A 19,935-nucleotide genomic window follows, 5' to 3' on the forward strand; every position below is an offset into this window, starting at 1 on the left:
GGCAGCCACCGCCCTCGCTGCCGTTACCGGGAGGCACGAAGTGGAGCCGCCTCCTATTGGCTGGCGCGGAGAAAAGAGGCGCTTTCATTGGCTGAGCGGCTGGAGCGGGCGGCTTCTTCTTCCGGGTTCCGAGAGGCACCCGAACCGGGCTGCGTTGCGGGGGGCGCGGTCGCCGCCCTCCCGCTCTCTCCTGCCTCCCCGGGGGGTGTGGTGGAGGAGCGGCAGCCGCCCCCGGAAGTGACGGCAGAGCGGCTGTGGGTGACGCAGTTTTCCCGCGGTTTGAGCGGCGGGGTGGGGTGCGGGAGGGGAACGGAGCCGCAGACCGGCGTCGCAGACCGGCGTCGCCTCGTTACTGCCGCCCCCCCCCCTACACGGGCGCTCCCAACGGCCCGGCCCAACCGCCGCCCGTCTGCGCGCAGGGCCGCCATGCCGCCCAAGCCCCAACGCAGGGCGGGCGCCGCCAGGAACCAGCGCGCCAGCCCCGACACCGGCTCCGCGCCGCTGCCCGCCGCCCCCCGGTAAGCGCTGCCGCGGGACAGGGGGAGAGGGGAGGCGGCGGGAAGGATCGGCGGAATGTCTGGGGTTGCCCCGCAGCTCTGCGCCCGGTGTCCGTGCTGCGCAGCTTCCCGGGCTCTTGTGAGGGGTGGGGCGGTGTCACCCCGGGGTGTCCTGCAGCAGCCCCGCTTGTTCCCTTAAAGCCCTGTGGAGCGATGTGCTGCGCGGAGTAGTGATGGCTTCTGCTTTCCCTAGCCTGGAAGTCGGCGACGCGGACTTCGTTGTGCTCTGCGATGCTCTGAAAGCGTCGGAGAGCGTGAGGGAGAAAGCGTGGAGGACGTACGAGAGCTTATCGGCTGTGGATGGAGCTCTAGTGAGTACCTGCCGCTTGTTGTGGTGTCTGCCCTGTGCCTGCCCGGTTTGAAATGCTGAATTAACTTTGCTGGACTGGGGACCAGGGACCTTGCAACCAAGGCTTGTGCAGTATGACTTCGATTTTTCCAAGTGCAGTTAGTTTGAATGTGGATGTTGCCATAAGCCTGATGATAGAAACTGCTTTCTATATATCTCTTTTCTTTGGTTAACGTTTTTCAATAAAAGTATGGACTCGAGTTACTTTTGGTTTACTAATAAATGACAGTAGAAAACAACGCCATGTGATCAGCAGACTCTTCAAACTCCAAGTTATTTGAAATATGTCTGAGTCAGCTCGGTGCAGGTCATTACATCACATTTCTTCCCACTGCATCCTTCTTTATGAGGCTGCAGAAAGGGTCAGGGAGGACTGTTGCAGAGAAAAGGACACTTGTATGTTAAACTTTTTTTCTGATGCATAATGTTCATCTGTATGTACTTACTGTTGAGGTAGCTCTGTTCAAAGTTAGTGGGCACGGAGGAACAGAATAAAATACTCTGTCCTCTCTTTTTTTTATTCCTTCCCAGTGTATTACTGCTGTCTCAACAAGCTGACTTGGGGATTGGCTACAATACAATTCAGTCATGACTGAAGTTTTGTTATACAGACCCAAATTAGCTATAAAAAAAATGCCTAGCTGGGCTGTTCTAGTCACATTGTGTGGGCTAGCATCTGTGTGTTTATTTTGACTTCTGCTTATTCCTCTGCAGCTGGAGCTGGCCTACCACAGCTCTGCTGTCATTAGTAATAGATTCCTCATTGTCTGTGGCTTTGAAACCACAGCATAGGTACACCAGGTCTTCATGCATCTGAGTTTCACAACCCAGTACAGTAACAGTGAGGGAGAGAGGCTGTGTACAGCTCTTTCAGTAACTGATGCAGTTTCTGCTTGTGGATGTTTCCAGGAAGCTTTAGAGCATTGTTGAGATTCTCTACATGAACCGTAGGTTTAGTAAGTGAAAAAAACAAGCAAGTTTTGTTATGCAAGATTCACTGACAGGAGAAATTTTCTTTTCACTGATCATTACTGGGCAGTGGCCAGATAAGACACGGGGCATTCACAACCCTTTCATCATCTGGAGATGACCTCCTTTACCTAGTCAGAAAGGGACAATGACCAGATCTTCATGATGACATATAGCTAATAATCAAGTGCAATTGAGGCCTTTCAGTGTATAGGAAGAAGTCTACATTACATGTGGTTCAGTCCAAGGCCTTTTTCTCCAACTTTCTGATGGATCAGCAAGGTGTTGAAATGAGGAAGCTGGCAAGCATGTGCCTCCACAGGGACCTGGCAGGCACTGGAGTTGCTGCTCCTAGTAAAGATCAGTGCAGGCTTTGTTTGAGTGTGAAGTCGAGCAAATAAATAACCTGGCTAGTTGCTGCTTCTCTTTCCAAGTCAAGCAGTTATCAGTGGGAGCAGGGATTCTCAGGGTGACTCTATGGTTCATGTTGCAGGGACTCAGGGAGGCACTGGAAGATGGGGGGGAGATTTAAATGCCCACTCCTTTCTCCCTTGTGGAAGAGGTAATGTGTTGGAGGGGCTGTCCCAGGGGCTTGTCCTGCAAACACCAGTAAATGTTTTAATCAATGTGGTTCAGTGCTAGCCTGTTCAGTTTTGAACTGGAACAGAAGTGGCTGCTATGTGTCTGGTCTCTCTTCTCAATCAAAAGGGAAATAGCAGGACACCACTTGAGACAAATACCTACCAGAACACTGCTGTTTAACTCAGTAGCTCGTTTGACTAGAGGAAGCTTAAATCATCAGACCACTAATGGAAATAGAGATATTATTAGATAATAAACCCACTCTCAAACCATTTACAGAGCATGAAGACATGAAACTATACTTTCTCTGGCACACTGGTCTTGTTCTTTGTGGTTGATCTCAGCATTGTGCCTGCCAAGCCTCTGGGGATGTGAAGGGGACTTGTAGTACTAACTAGGAAGCAGTGTGGCCCAGATATAGGGTACTGTGGTAACTGGCAGAAATTTAAGGTGCAGATGTGGGTTTGGACCTAGTCGGAACATGTGCTTTATAATTGTTCAGTGAATATTTAGCAACAAGTGAAAACATGTATTGATACTGTCCTTTTTGAGTCACTTAGAGTATGTGTAATTATGTGCATAGATGCTCTGCAAACCAGATAGATGCAACTTAAAAGTATAAAGCAATTATTTTTTGTACAGACACACAAAAGAGTGATATAATGTAGTGAGCTGTCAGCCTAAGTGTGCCTGCACTTGACTAAGACACTTTAGTGAGAAACTTTGCTGATCAGTCAGGATGAGAAAGGTTGGCATTTGCTGTTCCTTAGAGTGAATCCTCTGTACCAACACCTGCTGAAACAACCAGCATCACCAAAACTGGCTGACTCATTGCTTTTTTTCTGTAGGATGTCACACTTTTCCACACTGATACTTTTTAACTTCTGAATCTTTGAGGTACTAATGATCCTAGTTCTCTGTGAAATGTCACCTTATCTTCCACAGCTCTGCACTGTAGCTTTTCTTACACCGCTCTCAACTATTTTTTGCAGCAATTTGAGTTAATGATACAGAGCTGCACCCTGTCATGGTTGGGCTTTGAGTCTTTGAAACAGCTGAACCCCTGGAAGAGATGTGGGGGGGGAGAAAGATAATTACAGTGTCTTTCTGGAAAACGAGGCCGATGAGACCTACAGAGATTGTTCAAAACACTCCAGCTGTCTGTTAGAAGTGTTAGTTTCCTTTGTAAGGGATGCTAAAGCTTTCTACTGTGACAGCCAGAGTTTAATTATACCCTTCTGTTTTGAAATAGTAACTTGAAATCTCTTGGACAAAACCCCAAAGGCTGGTTCCAGAAATGTTGTACTGAATCCGTGCTGTTGGTGCATCAGATGCATATGTAGAAAGATGGGTTTTTTATATTCTTTTTATATCTGGTGAACTACCACACAAGTTTATTGTAAACATGGAATTATATATATAAATAAAAGCTTTTGCATTAGTGTCACACAAAGACTTTTTGTTCTTTCAGTTATTTATCTTGTTTGCCAAATCAAGCTACCTAGGTAAACAAAATGTTTGTTTTGCAGTTGTAGATTTTACTGTCTTAATTTCAAAACCCTTACCATCAGTTGTTGGCTTAAAACTTGGCTCTGATGCTTGCTGCTCTTGTGCCTTTTGTAACTGTCTTAAAACCAATATTAGGAATCAATAGTGCCTGTAAACTTGAGATGAAGTAAATAGATTTAATGGTACTCTGGTGAGCAGTAGGTGATCTTGGTGGAAGAAAGACTAGGATAGGTCCAGGAAGCCATATTAATACTGCTAGGAAAATGTTCTGCTCAGTTATGTTCTGCTACTATCTGTTTTGGTAAAGAATGGTAAAATGGGAATTTAAGTAGAATATTGGGTGATGTAAGCAGGATAAAGAAAATCAAGTGAATTATTTCTTAGTATATTGGCAAGAACCAATGTGAGGAACAGATGACATGGTGACTAAAAAATGGAACCAAGCTTCTGCTAAGAATAGGACCTTGAGGCATAGGATCTGGTGTGCTTCAGCCTCATCAGCCCAGCCTGCTGCAGTGTGTGGAACTTAAATTTTTTTGTTTGCTGTTTATAGCAGTGCTTGGGAAATGTGGCTCCCTGTTTTCCTGTTCAGCTGTTCAGACTCAGGAATTCCTAGGTCATTGTCAAGTGTCTGTCTAACCCAACATAAAAAATTCTGATGATGAAAGATCTACAGTTTGCATAGTTACTCCATCCTAGTTAAACCTTCTTTGCCCATTATTTTTTTTCCCCAAATACTATGCTAATGTTTTGTGTTGCAAGTTGCTCTATATAGGTCCAAAAGTTAGTATTTAGCAAGCCAAATGTTCTCAATCCATAAAATTTTAACATTTAAATTAAATTGGTTCCCTTTGGTTGTAGTTTTTTAGGAAAAAGAAAACATCACAGTGTGCAACCACCTCATCCTTATGTTTAAAAGACACGAGAGGCTTCTTGCTTTTGGCAAAAGCATGAAGCATGTATGAAGTATTTTCTGTCTAGTGTATGGCCTATTATTTATAAAACTGCAGCTAAACTTACCCTGAATCATCTGAAGGTTTGGGTGTGTGAGCAAAGTTATAGATCTTTTAGGATCCTTGGTTAATAAACAAAAGGCAAACTGCTACTGAAAGTCCCAAAGCAAATAAAATCATAACCAGTGCATCTTGCTGGTGCTATTCGGTATCTTAGTAGCAGATGCATTGCATATATGTGTTGTGCTCTTGCATCTAAAAAGCATAATTTACTTGCATGTTTGTGTTGTGGTGTTTTTTTGTTTTTTTTTTTTTTTTAATGATCATCCTGGGGAAAGATTGATGAACCCTCCAATCTTGCTATGTGCAAGAGGAGTGTAGTGGGAAGTGTTCATATCAAAAGAACTATTTCTTAGTTCAGTATTTTCCATTGACTTCCATAACTTTTAGTTAGTATTATATTTGAACTTGATTTAATCTGTTGAGAACTAATGGCAATCTTCCATTCCAGGCAGTGTTCAATAGAAAATTTAAAACCATTACTGCTGAAAAATGGAGACTCTTCCTTGCTTTACACAGAACTTATATTCAGAGTGGGTACAGTATTCACTTTCAGAGGTTTTTCCTAGAAAATTTTTCCTACCGGTTTTCATTCTGATCAGTCCTCTAATGTGAATTCTTCTTGGTTCTTTTCCTCTGTCATCTTCTTGTCCTATAATCATAAACGTATCATTGAAGGTTTCCTGTACCATCTAGCTAGTTCTCTATATTGATTAGGACATGGTAACTGAGGTTTTAGTAAGCCAACAAGATTCACATCTTCCCCTTCAAAAGTTAGGTTTTTGTTATTTACAGGGTGACATCCTGTATACTATTTGAATCAAATACACATTGCATTTGTATGTTTCTAATTTCTCTTGATCTTTTTTTACACAACATAATTGGAAGTTTCTATTCCTGGATCGCTTTAGTAGGCTGTCATCAAAACTGTTACCAGTGCTGGCAGAATAATAAACATCTCTAACTGCAAACTAAAGCTGAGACTTCCTGTGACCATGACTGGTTTAACACTGGAGAACCTCTTGAGGTATAAAAGGGAAGTTATTTCTCTTAGTGTGTTTAACAATGTCTGGAAAGAAGAGAGGCAAGAATCCCCTTTCACAGTAGTTCAGTTTGATCATTTTAGGTCTATGATTCCTCCAAGTTGTTTTCTCTGGATTTATGCAAACTGAAAGTCTACTAAAATAGATTAAATAGTAGTAAGCCTAGAACGGGAAATAAATACTTGAAATATTTGGGTTTGCAAGACTTTTAGATCTTTCCTATGGGAAACTGTTTATTCAAGACAACCAAGCTTCATTGCCTGAAGTTATAGCATTGGGTCCCCAGAATACTAAATAAAGAAAGGACAGAAATCTGTGAAGGCCACTAGATGCTAAATAATCTTTGTGTTAGTGATTGGTAGGCTTTGATTTATGATCAGTTGAAATAAGATCACTGGAATTCATCTTGCTGAGTATAACAGCCAAGGACAAATGCTGAGCTTTTGTCCTGCCCATTTTCTGTAGCGGGGCAAAGATCTTGAGTCAGAATGTGGTCAAGAAGAAAACCCTCAAATTAACTCCTGGCTGTGAATTTGTCTTGCATCCATTCCCATGCCCTCAGGTCCATCTGGGATGAATTGTCTGTCTTTGGCTGTAAATAAACTTATTTTCTGTCATAGCATTGGCTTCCGTGGAGTTATGATGCTGCTACGTTTTTGTTCTGCGGTCAGCTTTAACTCATTTGTGTAGGAAAGAACTTGAAGAGGTGTTTGAGCTTTGGGAGTGAAGGGGTATGAAGAGGACAGTACTCAGGAGTCTGATTTGTCAAGATAACCTCTCCTTATATCTTTGCTTCTCCTACCACAAGATGTTTATATTTATGTATTAAAGTCACTGAAGTCTTCATGGGCAGATAGTCTTATTTTCGGAGGAAATTGCAGCTTACCTGTGTCTTTGGGTGTTATAACCAGCAGTAGCTGGTGGGATGGTCTCAGTGTGGTGGTCTTTCATGTTTTCCTCTCTTCCTTCCCTCAGCTGATATGAAGAGCTGGGCATGCTCAGGTGCTGGTCACCTTTTCATTGCTACTAAAAAAAGAAAATGTGTTTATCCTGGATTCTGTGTGTTTGTTTTTTTGTGTTTTTGTGTGGGGGTTTTTTTGTTTGTTTGGTTGGTTGGTTTTTTTGTTTTTGTTTTTTTTTTTTTGTCATTGTTTTTTTGGTTGGTTGAGAAGGGACTAGTCCTGTTACTGAGTTCAACTCAGTATTGTGGCTTCAATCTAGTGGACTGCCACTGAGTGGACTGCATCTTCTTTAATGGTAGAAATAAATAAATTATTGCCTCAAACTGTACTAAAAAAGGAGTATCAACATGGTCCTTGCAAAACCAGACTTCACTCTTGCCAGTTAAACTCTTGCTATAGTCTTCAAACCATTTATCCTCCCAGGACAGAGCTAAGGTGCTTAGGAGAGCCTTGTTTGAATAGGCAGCAAACTAGGAACAATTACACGACTTCTAGCACTTAGTCTGCCTGCCATATGAGACAATGTGTTTACAGAACAAGGTAATGACCAGAGGTTGCAGGAGCATGAAGTGAAGTCAACTTATTTATTAAACATAGTCAGCTGACTGTAGTGGCTGTGGTGTCATAGAACCAAAGAATGGTTTGATTTTTGGAAGGGACCTTTAAGGTCATCTTGTTCTAAATGCCCTGCTTGGGCAGAGAGACCTCCCACTAGAACAGGTTGCTCAAAGCCCCATCCAACCTGGCCTTGAACACTTCCAGGGAACAGGTATCCACAACTTCTCTGGGCAACCTGTGCCAGTGTCTTACCACCCTCACAATAAAGAATTTTTTCTCTTGCGTCTAACCTGAATCTACCCTCTTGTAATTTGAAGCCATTACCCCTTACCCTGTTACTTCATGCCAATGTAAAAAGTCCCTCCTCAGCTTTCTTGTCAGCTCCTTCAGGTACTGGAAGGCTGCTGTAAGATCTCCCTGGAGCCTTCTCTTCTCCAGGCTGAACAACCCCTGTTCACTCAACCAGTTTTTGTGGGAGAGCATGTGTGCTTGGAAGGTGAATAGTCATCCTTCTTGATAGGTCACTAGCTAAGCTTGACATTCAGAATTTTTTACAATACAGCACAGACGTTTTAATGCAGGAAAATAGACATTCCTATCCTACCAGATGTTTTTTGTTATTATGATACCTGGTAGCTGTCAGCAAAGACCTGTAGAGACTGGCTGAGACACTGGGAATGCATCTCTCGGCAAAGCTTTTCTTCTGCACAGAACCTCCTCAAGAGCAATTTTTTTGGCTTTATCTTTATGTTACTGGTATATGGTATATGATTGTACATAAAATACCTAAACATGGAAGGTTTCTAATAAATAAAGTGGTGATGACTGTTTCATATAGTCAAACACAGCTCAGTCTGTTGATAGGCTCTTTCAAATTTGTTTCCTGCTGTACAAAGTATTGAAGTTCAGAGAAGCATTCAAATAAGACTGTGGGAACAAAGTAGTAGTTTAAATGGGCAGTTACCATGTTGTTGAAGGTGGCTGATAGATTTTCAAGCCTGTACTATAACATCACTTTCACAAACCAATAAAACTTTTAATTCTTTGGAGGAGGCCACAACCGGTTTTCATGGATGGGTAAGCACTGACCTGAAGAAAGAAGCAGAGCAACTGGAAAAACTATGTAATTGTTGGCAGTGTTTAGTGAAATTAGCTCTGATAAGTGTTTGTGGCCCTGCTGGAGAATAAAGTTCATGAGTAGTTGTTGCTTGTCCTCGTAATATGTTCAGATTTCTTTCTTATTACTTCTCATCTGATTCCCTAAGCTTCAGTGTCTTGTTCTGGTCAAATATAGTACCTTTAATACTAATGGCTTCTGGTTTGCATGAATGGAACCAAAACTTCTGTTTTGAAGCCTTGCTGAATTGTATGGGTAAAATCATCTTGTACTCTGAGAGAGGGCTTGAGGTCCTTGGTCTTTCATCTGTAATGTTAAAATTGTAATAGTTCTCAATTGTCCAATAATTTGCTCTCATAATAGTATGTTTGCTTGAGGGTGTTGCTTTACCATTTCTGATCTAATTTGGACAAGTTAATGCTTTCCATATATTACCAAGTTTTATTGCACAGTAAAAATAAATTTATTTTTGTCTTTTTCTAAAAGGTTTATAACAAAAAGAAGGAAACATGGGGAGTCTGCATCTTTATTGTAGCAGTTGATCTGGATGAAATGACATTCACTTTCACAGAGCTTCTGAAAAGTATAAGCATAAGGTAAGTGAATTTAAGGGTTTGAGTTTAGAGTTTAGCAATTAACTAGTCAGCATTTTTGTAAAGAGACTGTTCTAAAAGTCTTGTGAATATTTGTGCATATCAGGCTAGTTAATTTTAAAGTAAAAGTTACTTAATGGCAATTATATGAGTATTTTGGTAAACAGGGAGTCTTGCTTTCTTATTTGAGTTGAAGGTGCCAATGATACTGCTTTGATTCAGCTGTGACTGGCTTTGTTATACATTCTTGTTCTGGCTTCACTTTAAGTCTTAATCAGTTTAACTTTCTTTTAATTTACATTTAAAATAATTTCCTTTCTTTCTATTTATCAAGATTTTCTGTAGTTTTTTTTTTTTCCAACAGAAGGCTTAGGTTATATCAAGAAGTGGAAAAAAATGTTACTCTTCAAATAGTTTGGCAGCATGCTCCTCTTTTTCAGATGTCTTAATACCAGTCTAAAATTTTGTACTTTCATACGTGCTTTTTGCTAGCAGATTGTTATTGTTGTATATACACAAAGTTTGTCATACAGGATTAAAGATTATAGGACAGTGTCTACTTTTGAGTTAAATTTAGGTGGAAACAGCAATAAGCTTACCTTGTGTTAGATTCATTTAAGGAAAGAATTCCAATGCACCAATGGCATCCTGGCCTGTATCAGGAACAGCGTGGCCAGCAGGTCCAGGGAAGGGATTCTGCCCCTGTACTCAGCCCTGGTGAGGCCACACGTCGAGTCTGTGTCCAGTTCTGGGCACTTCAGTTGAGTAAGGAGATTGAGGTCCTGGAGCAGGTCCAAAGAAGAGCAAGGAGGCTATGAAGGGATCCAACACAAGTCCTGTGAGGAAGGGCTGAGGGAGCTGGGGCTGTTCAGTCTGGAGAAGAGGAGGCTCAGAGGAGACCTCATCACTCTCTCCAACTCCCTGAAAGGAGGTAGCCAGGGGGGGGTTGGTCTCTTTTCCCAGGCATCTCTCAGCAAGACAAGAGGGCATGGTCTTAAGTTGTGCCGGGGGAGGTTTAGGTTGGATATTAGAATTTCTTTACAGAGAGGGTGATCAGGCACTGGAATGGGCTGCCCAGGGATGTAGTAGATTCTCCATCCCTGAAGGTTTTTAAAAAGAGACTGGATGTGGCACTCAGTGCCATGGTCTGGTAACCGCAGTGGCAGTGGATCAAGGGTTGGACTTGATGATCTCAGAGGTTCTTTCCAACCCAGCCAGTTCTATGATTCTATGATAAATGTGCTGTGTGTCAAAAATGTGTGCAGGAGCAGAACCTTCAGGTGCTGTAGGGCAGGAGGCCTGGGCAGGGCAGTGGGTATATTGTGGTGGTAGCCCCAGACTTTGTCCAGAGTATCCTTTTCCTGGAAATCATCTGCTATGATTACACTTCTCCATACCCCTTCTACCTTACATCATCTCCCAGAACAGCATTCAGCTCCTGTGTTTTGACTTAATCTCTTCAGTCTCTTGGCTGACTTGGAACCACGTGGTTGAAATCCAATTGCATTTGTGCATCAGCATTCAGCGTGTTCCACCTGAGTACAGATCAGCTTGCACTGCAGACTGAGACTGCTTCCCTTAGGGTTTCTAAGAATAAGCTATTACTCTGCTGATTTTGATTTTAGCAATACTCAATTGCTTGTTAGCCCTGGGCTTTTTGTCATGTATAAGGTCAAATTGGCAGGGATTTCTATCCGTCATTTTACAACCTAGAGCCACACAGATATATTGGAAAGATTCTTCATTGTCTGGTAAGAGAATTCCTAAATGAACTTCCTATTTGTTTTATATTCTGTTTTTTTAAACTGACGAAGATAAAAAAATATCTCATCATACAGTATTGTGATAAAGGATCAAAATAGTTTTATATTGTTGAAACGGTTGAATATATTTGATAGCTTCCTCCTCATTCATTTTTGCCAATCTGCTGATTTTGGTTATGAACCTGATAAGATGCTTTCCTGATGGTCATAATATTACACCAATGTCTAGGGAAAACTTTGATACCCCCTGTAATGGTATTTCACAGAATCACAGAATTGTCGTGTTTAGAAAAGACCTCTAAAAACTCAGTGTCCAACCCTCAACATCTCCCCCACCCCCCAGCAAAATAAGATGTTATATACACATATACATCAATGTCTGTATAACCCACTAGATTATGTCCTGAAGTCCCTTTTCTACATGGGTGTTAAATACCTCCAGGGATGATGATTTCACCACCTCCCTGAGCAGTGTGTTCCAATGCTTAATTACTCTCTCAGTAAAGAATTTCTTCCTCAGGTCTAGTCTAAACCTTCCCTGTTGCAGTTTCAGGACATTTCCTCTAGTCCTGTCATTATTCACTGGAGAGAAGAGGCCACCACCCACCTCCCTGCAACCTCCGTTCAGGAGGTTTTCTTTCCAAAGGGAGGTTGTCCTTGTCCCCAGTATCTGTTGCAACACTTGAAATTCCACATAATTGAACACATGCACTTTGGTTTTCGTTTCTAGGTCACTGTAGCATGGATGGAGCCACTGTTCATGTTCTTAGAGTAGAAAGAACATTTGTAAAGTAAAACTTTTAGGTAGAGCGGAAGAGTTGAGGTATCCATGTTGGATATTTGTGTTTTACTGGCAGAGCAAGGAAGAAAGATTGGTCTAGGCAGCAGTTTCTGGCTTCCAAAGATAATATCTGTGCTCGCCAAAAAAAGTATTATTTTCATATGTCCAGGTGTCTCTGCTGTCTAGTTGAGCATTCCTACATCTGGAAAATGTAAAGGTGGGTCTTGAGGTGGATGAGTAGTGTTTCCCAAGGTAAAGTTCTTGGCCACTGTGAGTTGTAGTAAGAAATTGTTGGAGTCTGTTGAAGTAAGGCAATGGGTTTTGGTGAGTATTTTTTTTTAATAAGATCTATTTCAGAATTCTCATTCTCAGAATTGTGATGATGTGTTATTTTTCCTTTTATTTTCAGCGTATGTGCATTTTTTCAGTTTCTCAAAGAGGTGGATGTTAACATGGATACTATAAGCACTAAAGTTGATAGCACTGTATCAAGGCTGAAGAAGAAATATGATGTATTACTTGCACTATACCACAAGTTTGAAAGGTAGGATATGTTTTTTTCATTTTGAAATCATTAATACCTTATTGCTGTCAACATCTAAGTATTTAGATTTTTCAAACTGTACATTAGAAGAGGTTGTTTAAACTCTTGTCTGCTAATATTTACAGAACACTGAAATGGAACTGTTTACATATGTTGAATAAACACATCTTACCTTTTATTCCAGAGCTATTACAATGCTTTGTTAAACAATCCCCTTGCTGCAGTACAAACCATAGTTAAGAGTAGCATGTCGTGGTTGTTAGTCCCTTCATTAAACTTTTTACAGCTACAAAGAGGACTGTTTTATTATCTAATATTTCTTTTTAGTTAATTAATTTCCTACTTCTACCTGCCCACCCCTTCCCAAGTCCAGATCCTAGAGGCGCTTTTTCAGGAGCTCTGGAAAGAAGGGATAAAAAAGAGAGAGAGAGAAAAAAGAAAAAGAAAAAAGCACAAGTAAGATAGATTCTCTCTACCAGATCTGGAACTGAAGGCTGCTTGCTCCAGTGTCTAAGGGTATTGCAAAGCTTACACTATTAAGTTCTCACTTGTAATCAAGGTAAATTTCCCAAGTGGTTTAGCTGACCATACAACAAAAAAGATATTCTCTTTGTACAGAAAAAAATGAGTGTGCTAATGGCAGAGTGCTAAGAGCTTACCGTGTGTAACTTGAAAATCAGGAGATTGTCAAATGGATGCTTTTTTGAGTTGCTGTTACTCCAAGTTGGTAATTTGCTGCGCTCTGTTTTAGTGTGAAGCCAGCCAGAGAAGGCTTTAGATCCTTTTACAGGCCAGTATGTGCTAGCACAGATGCATATTGGCAAGATGTAATATCCTCTGAGGTAATTTTAAATTGCTCTGTGAGATTCTCTGCTGCACATACCAGTAGCAACTGCTTCATGTTATTAAACATGGATGCATCATTCCATGATTTTTAAACCATTGCCTTAGAATGCTGTGGTATTTTTCACCTACAGGAGTTTGAGTGGCTGTAACATTTTGCCTCCCAAACCACAGGAGACTCTCAAATATACCTTAAATGACCCTTGAATGGGGTAGCTGGTCATTCCTTGGTAATTTATAGAATCAAGGCATAAACAGAAGTTTTGCCTTTTATCCTGGGTAATGTGTATGTCACGGTAACTGTATAAAGTTTATAGTTGCCTTAAAGCTTTGAAGTTTTTGGAAATTGTATAATCATTTGCTTTTAGTAATTGCAAGTCTTTTCTGGGCTGTAAAAGTGTCATTGCAGATTTACCCAGGCACGTTCTGCTTTTTTGTCCCTCCTCTAACTCTTCTTCACTTGCTTACTTTTTTGCAACTTGATTTGCAGTAACAATTTTATTTTTTTAAACAGGATGTGAAAGATTTTTTCCTGTTTTGTTTTTGAATAAACTGAATCTATTTATTGGCATGTCATGTTCCTAGAATAATTAGGAAGCAACACTACATTCCAGAGCTTGCAGCAACACTGCAGAAATAAATAGTAAAGGTTTTAAAATGCCCTTTTATAGAGTGCTCTGTGCAGTGGTAGCACATACTTTGCTGTGTTTTACAAGCCACAAATCTTGTCTTTCTGGAAGAAAACAATAACAAATGTTAGTATGCCAAACTAAAATTGTTTTGCTGTTTAAGCTCTGACATAAGCATGTAAGTGACAGCGTTATTTCAGCTCTGGCAGGGCTGTAGTTGGTCTGTTGTTTATCCGCTCTCCAAGAGCCAGCAGTTTTTAATGTCAGAATAATGTTGTGTGAATTAGCATATTTTTTACTTTATTGAAGTCAAAGATACTACATAGTTTGCTTTAAGGAAAGTGTTTAAAAATAAAAAAATATTTTTATTTTCTAGGACTTGTGGCCTTATTTATCTGGAACAACCTAGTAGTGAGTAAGTTTGACTTTGCTAAATAGCGTTTGTCAAGATAAAATGTAAAACATGTCAGAATTTAATCTTTTAACTCATGAAGATTAACCTCAGTCATAGTATGTCATGTTTAATTTGGATTAAGAGGGGATTTAGAATTTCAGTGAGATGGTGAGAGCTACAGAAGTCATGTATATATTTGATCACTTCTTCCGTAGAGGGTTGCTGCCTAAGGATGGATGCTTCAGCATGGTGGGAATGCCCATATGGAAGGTGTGCTTCCTAATCAGAGCTACAAATGAGTGGATGAAAGATACCTTAGCAGCTCCCAAGTGAGCCTGCAGTCATGTTGTGGCTGGAGAATAGGGCATTAGTTGAAGGCACAAGAGGGAAAATGGATTGTAACAGTTAAGTGAATTATCAACACTCACTTTTTTTTTTCCAAGGATGATACAGCTGTTTCCAGATTCTTGAATTTATTTACAGAGACTTGATTTTTTAAGAAGTGTACTCTGTAATTACATAGCGAATTGAATGAATTAATTAACTATATGGAAGAAGTTGCATGTTGTCCTAAGTTGTTCCATAGATGGAAGAATGTTTTCAGAAATTATAGTTTAAATTATTACAGAGCTATTAATGTGATGTCTGTGGTTTTGTGTGTCTACAGGATTTCTGCTGAACTCAGTTCTGTATTAGTCCTAAAAAATTACTGGATTACTTTTTTGCTGGCAAAAGGTGAGATTGATTAAAAGTTATTTTAATGAATATTGTTTAAGTTAATTTTTTTGTTTATTTTTTGTATGTTTATATATTTTACATGTCCAATATAAGCACCTTTACTACAAATATGCATATTACAGGCCTGGAATGTTTTGATTGTGTGGCTTTTGTAGCTATTTATTTTACTTATTTGTCTGCAGTTTGGCTATTTTATTCACTGGTATTGCTTCCTGTATATAAATATGTATATTCTTAAGCTTTTTAAGTTTTTTTGGGTTTTGGTCTGGGCTTTTTTGGTGTGGTTTTTTTCTTTTTTTATTTCAAAGGTTGGTATTCTGTATTTGAGTCTATTCTGAATTGCTTTATGGTCTCCAGTATTTTAAGAAAGGATGATTACCTAAAAAGACTAGCAGATTTTTAAAAATACACATATATATACTATAAATATATATGTTTTGAATTTCTCTTCACTATATACTAGCAACTCCTGCTTCAGGAATAATTAGCAGCTTTCACAAAGCTATTGTGAGACCACAAAAAGAAGGTGAAGAGGAATTGCACAGAAATGAGGTACATGTAGGTGAAATGGTCTGTGCATTATAGTAACTGAGTATGGTTACTCCACTATAGTGAAATGAAAAAGAAAACAGGGAGGAGCACTGAGAGGTAGGAATTTTCTGCACAATAAGTGTATTTATATGTATGCTAAACCTAGAGCAATAACCCTCTTTAGAATCATGAGTTTTAAAATCAATAGCCTTTGAAGAACACTGGCATCCTGTATGAATTCTGAATTGTAGTTGTCAAGTATTATTAAATGAACTTTCAAAGCTTTTTTTTTAAAAATCACTTCTAAAATTAAGTCAAACATCTCACAAAGGTTTTCTTTAACTTTTTAAATGTCTGCAGGTAAAGTGTTGCAAGTGGAAGATGACCTAGTGATTTCTTTCCAGTTGTTGCTATGTGTCTTGGATTATTTTATCAAACTGTCACCTCCTGCTATGCTCAAGGAGCCATACAGTAAGGATATGAATTAATTTTTTTGTTCATTAAGTAGAACCTGAATTGGTTTAAAATTATATGAAGAGTCTTGCTAACATTAATAATTAATATATTAAAGCTTCCTAAACTTATAATAGATTTTTAAATATTTTAGTTTGGATATAGTGAACTTGAATTAAATTATTTGAATGTGGCAGTGTATTTAATCTTTTTTTTTGAAGTAAAAAGATAATGTGTCTTCACTATTGGAACTTATTTTCAGCAGTAACTTTGTGCATTCAGTTTTTATACCTAGTACCTGGATAATTTCACTTAAAAGGCAGAGAAAGCAAGCAATTACTGTTAACTTTCAAAGTCAGAATTCTACTTTTGTTGAATATTTTCTTCTGCAAGCTATGGAATTGATAGAGTGAAGTATTTGAAACCACAGTATATAGAAGACAATTTTTGATTCTAACTAGGTTTGTCTTCTTCTGGGTTTAGATGTGATACTAGTAATTATAGACTTTATTGCTTTGATTCTTTGCTTCACAATTAAATACCCACTTGCCTATGTTCTTTAAATTCCATGTTTTGAAAGATACTTATCTGAGCTATGTAATTATTGGTTGCAGGTAAGAACAAATAACACCAAAACTTACTAACTTTTATTCTAATGCCAATGCAAAGAGAGAGTGGGAAAGGTTGGGCTTGTTGCAAGGAATTCTCTGTCCTACTTCAGTGCTATTTTCAATTTAAATTTGTCTGTTTTGTAGGACAGACATATGCTACTGCTTACTTCAGATCATGTACAGCCACAGTTGGTTTAAATGAACATCTTTTTCAAAGAACACTGAACTGGAGCAACCTGTTTTTGAACTCTATTCACAGTTTGTTGTTTTTTTTAGTGAACCTATAGAAGCTGGGAGCACATTGTTAGAAGCAGTTTGATTCTGTGCACTGTATCTTGGAAAGAAATGCTGCTGCTACTCCAGATTAAATTGCAAATATGGCAATTGCTGTTATAAGTGTTAAAATTCTAACATGAAGCTGTTGTTTGGTATGTGCAGGTGCTGTTTAAACTGTTACACAGCACTTCATTCTTTTATCAAATAACACAATGTATTGTTCAAATCCTTGTGACCAAGAGAACAAATACTCTGCTAAATGATGTCATGCTTTATGATCTGGCTAAGGCTGAAGGGATTAAGATGCAACCACCAGAATGGTTTATGTAGTTTATCAGATTTTCTCAGAAGTTATCAAATACAGATGTATTACAAATAAGAACAGCATGTTGATAAGAATATCAGTTTTAAAACCAACAATATGTAATGGTATTAACATTTGTTAATATAGTTGACATTTCAGTCTGACAGTATTGAAACCATCTGCTTTCAAGTGTAACAAAATAGAACATTTTTACCACACTGAGTTAAGTGGTTTTGACGTATTTTTCCAGATGAACTATCTTTTTTTCATATTTGTTGCCTGGAAGTGTTTGAGGAAAGGAGGAATACCCAGCAGAACCGTATTCCAGGTTCCCATCACCATGTATGCCTTGTGTTACTGCATTATCCTTCACATACACAGAGTGATGTTATTCTTTCAGCTCCTTGCTTCACATTTCTGTAAAAATAGAAAAAAAAGTTACTCAATTGTGAAAAGATAAGGCTTTCCTAGCATTGCAAAACCTATCCATATTCAGTGCTCCTTACAGAAACTGCTATTATGTTGTGTTTCTTGCTTTTAAAAAGCAAAAAGTCCACATCCTGATACAGGAATTTAAAAATTAGTTTTCTTTTTTTATGTGTTTCCTGTAACAATATTTTCTGTTAGCCAGCTAGACAGATGAAAAGGAAAATATTTAAGAGGAGGATCTGAAAAATCATGTGAAAAATTTAATCTCTTGAGGTTTAAAAATGTAAATCTCTTCTTTCTTAAGACTAACCTTGTTGTTGTTCTCCCTGTCTTTCCAGAGTCTGCTGTGACTGCAGTGGCTGTTAATGGTTCAGCTCGAACTCCAAGAAGAGGTCAGAACAGGAATACACGTACTGCAAAGCAGATTGATACTGATACAAAAGTTATTGAAGTCCTTTGTAAAGAGCATGATTGTAATTTAGATGAGGTAATGCCTGTGTTTTAAGGTCTGATAGATTGTACTGCTATACCTTGTCTGGAATATGCATTTATTTATGTTAGTCTTAAACCTCAGTAGTTGTGCTTGCTTAACTATTCCCTCAAGTTCAGTAATGGAGGTTTTTTTACCATTCTGTAGTTTCTCTAGTAGGTAGTCTAAAAAACCCCAAAACAACCCACAACAAAACCTAATCCCTTTAGAGTGAGTCATAACTTTGCCAGGGAAACTGAACTGTAAAGAATGCAGTATGGAGTTCTGTGCTGCTACAGCCTGTAGTGTGTGATCTGATTTCACAGCTTCGTCCCACAATTAGAAAATTTACACCACAAGCCCATAGAAAATTGCATTTCCCTTTTCCTTTGCTGATAAATCTATTGCTTTTGTAAAAAGTACTTTATTTTTTTTTTCCATACCCAAGCAGATGATGGAAATAGAAGAGGGCTGGGAAGAGTGCTGTTCTTCCCACTTTAGTCATTTAATGTTTCAGCAGTGGGTTATGTGCTGCATGCTTGCATATCACTACATTATGGATGTACAGGCAATTTTATTGAAAACAAAACAATGCATTACAGAAGTGTCTAATGTAGTATCTTGGTTGAGATGTGAAAAGCGTATGCATGTCTGTCTTTGTATTTTGCTAATGCTATGGGTTTTTTTCTTTTTTTTAGGTCAAAAATGTGTATTTCACAAGCTTTATTCCTTTCTTGAATTCTGTTGGTATTGTAGCTTCAAATGGACTACCAGAGGTAATTTAAGACAGTTCAACACCAGTACTTTGCTTCATGCCAAGTTACTTAAAATTATTTTTATATGTTAATGAAGATGCAATAGGTTCTTCTAAAAGAAAGATGCAAAATGTATTTTTTTTTTTTTCAGGAATGTGGCTTAGCAGGGATTCCACTGCTCATGGAGCATTTTTAGCTTTTACATTTAAATTTAATGAATTGATTTCCCAAGGCTGAATCAGTACTTTTGCTCAAAGCAAAGTGTGGTGTAAGAATCTTATTGAAGCTCATAATCTAAAATACAACTATTACAATACCAGGTCTCTGAACTCAGCCTGTAAATGCATACAGTCTTATTATGCAGACCCTAATTCAAATAAGATGTCACTGTAGTCACGTTAGAGAGAAATCCAAAAGATGAGGCTGGGTTTTGCAACTGGCAGTTTGGACTGTTATGTCCATGCAGAAGTACTTTCATCTTACTTGAGTTGTAGCCTGGATGCAGCAGGTCACTTCTGTGCAATTGCATGGAAGAGTGTGCCTTAGTAGGTAATTTCTTGCAGTGTAGTCAGATCCATCATTCTTAAAAGAGTAGGTTTAGCTGGATGTCACCAAGAAATGTGGTAACCTGAAAACAAGCAGCTCTGTAGCTTGTCAGACTGAAAGCTTGGAAGATTCAGCCAAGTACCTATTGTGTTCAGTTTCATAGTATACTGGGTAGGGGACAAAAGAAGAGATCCACTAAAAGTATTAATCTCTTCCAAAATGAATTTCAGGGTATCAGCAGTCTGTTTAGAGTCTTTAAATTATGCTTGTATGTAGCTGGGAGGCGCTGCATGAAATGGTAGGCAATGGTTGTTTCACTTCTCAAATCATTGAGGGTTTGTGCCCAAGGCTGCTCAATTTAAGCATAGAATCAAAATGACCAAAGACTCTTCTGGTGAAAATTGAAGACTTATCCAATCACATGGTCCTTGCTCCTGGAACTTGTGTCCCTGGGGGAATGTTTTAAAGCAGAAAGTCACAGCTGTATTTAAGAGGTACTCTGCTCATACCTGTAATTCATCTAACCATCAGGCAGAGGCTGAGATCACCAGTAAAATATCTAGTAATATGAGACATTGAAATTGACTTCCATTTTCATGAAAAACCAGTGAGGAATT

At 39.0% G+C, this 19,935-nt stretch overlaps 1 protein-coding gene across 1 annotated transcript in view; it reads left to right on the plus strand.

The window, feature by feature from the left end:
• The first annotated feature begins 233 nt into the window (after nucleotides 1-233).
• RB1 (RB transcriptional corepressor 1) overlaps nucleotides 234-19,935 on the plus strand; it is a 77,596-nt gene continuing 57,894 nt past the window's right edge. The window contains 9 exon segments of the mRNA XM_030451407.1: nucleotides 234-518; nucleotides 751-868; nucleotides 9,146-9,255; nucleotides 12,206-12,340; nucleotides 14,189-14,227; nucleotides 14,874-14,941; nucleotides 15,836-15,946; nucleotides 17,887-18,035; nucleotides 18,716-18,793. Of these exon segments, the coding sequence (XP_030307267.1) occupies nucleotides 427-518; nucleotides 751-868; nucleotides 9,146-9,255; nucleotides 12,206-12,340; nucleotides 14,189-14,227; nucleotides 14,874-14,941; nucleotides 15,836-15,946; nucleotides 17,887-18,035; nucleotides 18,716-18,793 (900 nt within the window). The 5' untranslated portion in view covers nucleotides 234-426.

Source organism: Calypte anna, chromosome 1 (genome assembly GCF_003957555.1).
Source record: "Calypte anna isolate BGI_N300 chromosome 1, bCalAnn1_v1.p, whole genome shotgun sequence".
Classification (NCBI taxonomy): Eukaryota; Metazoa; Chordata; class Aves; order Apodiformes; family Trochilidae; genus Calypte; species Calypte anna.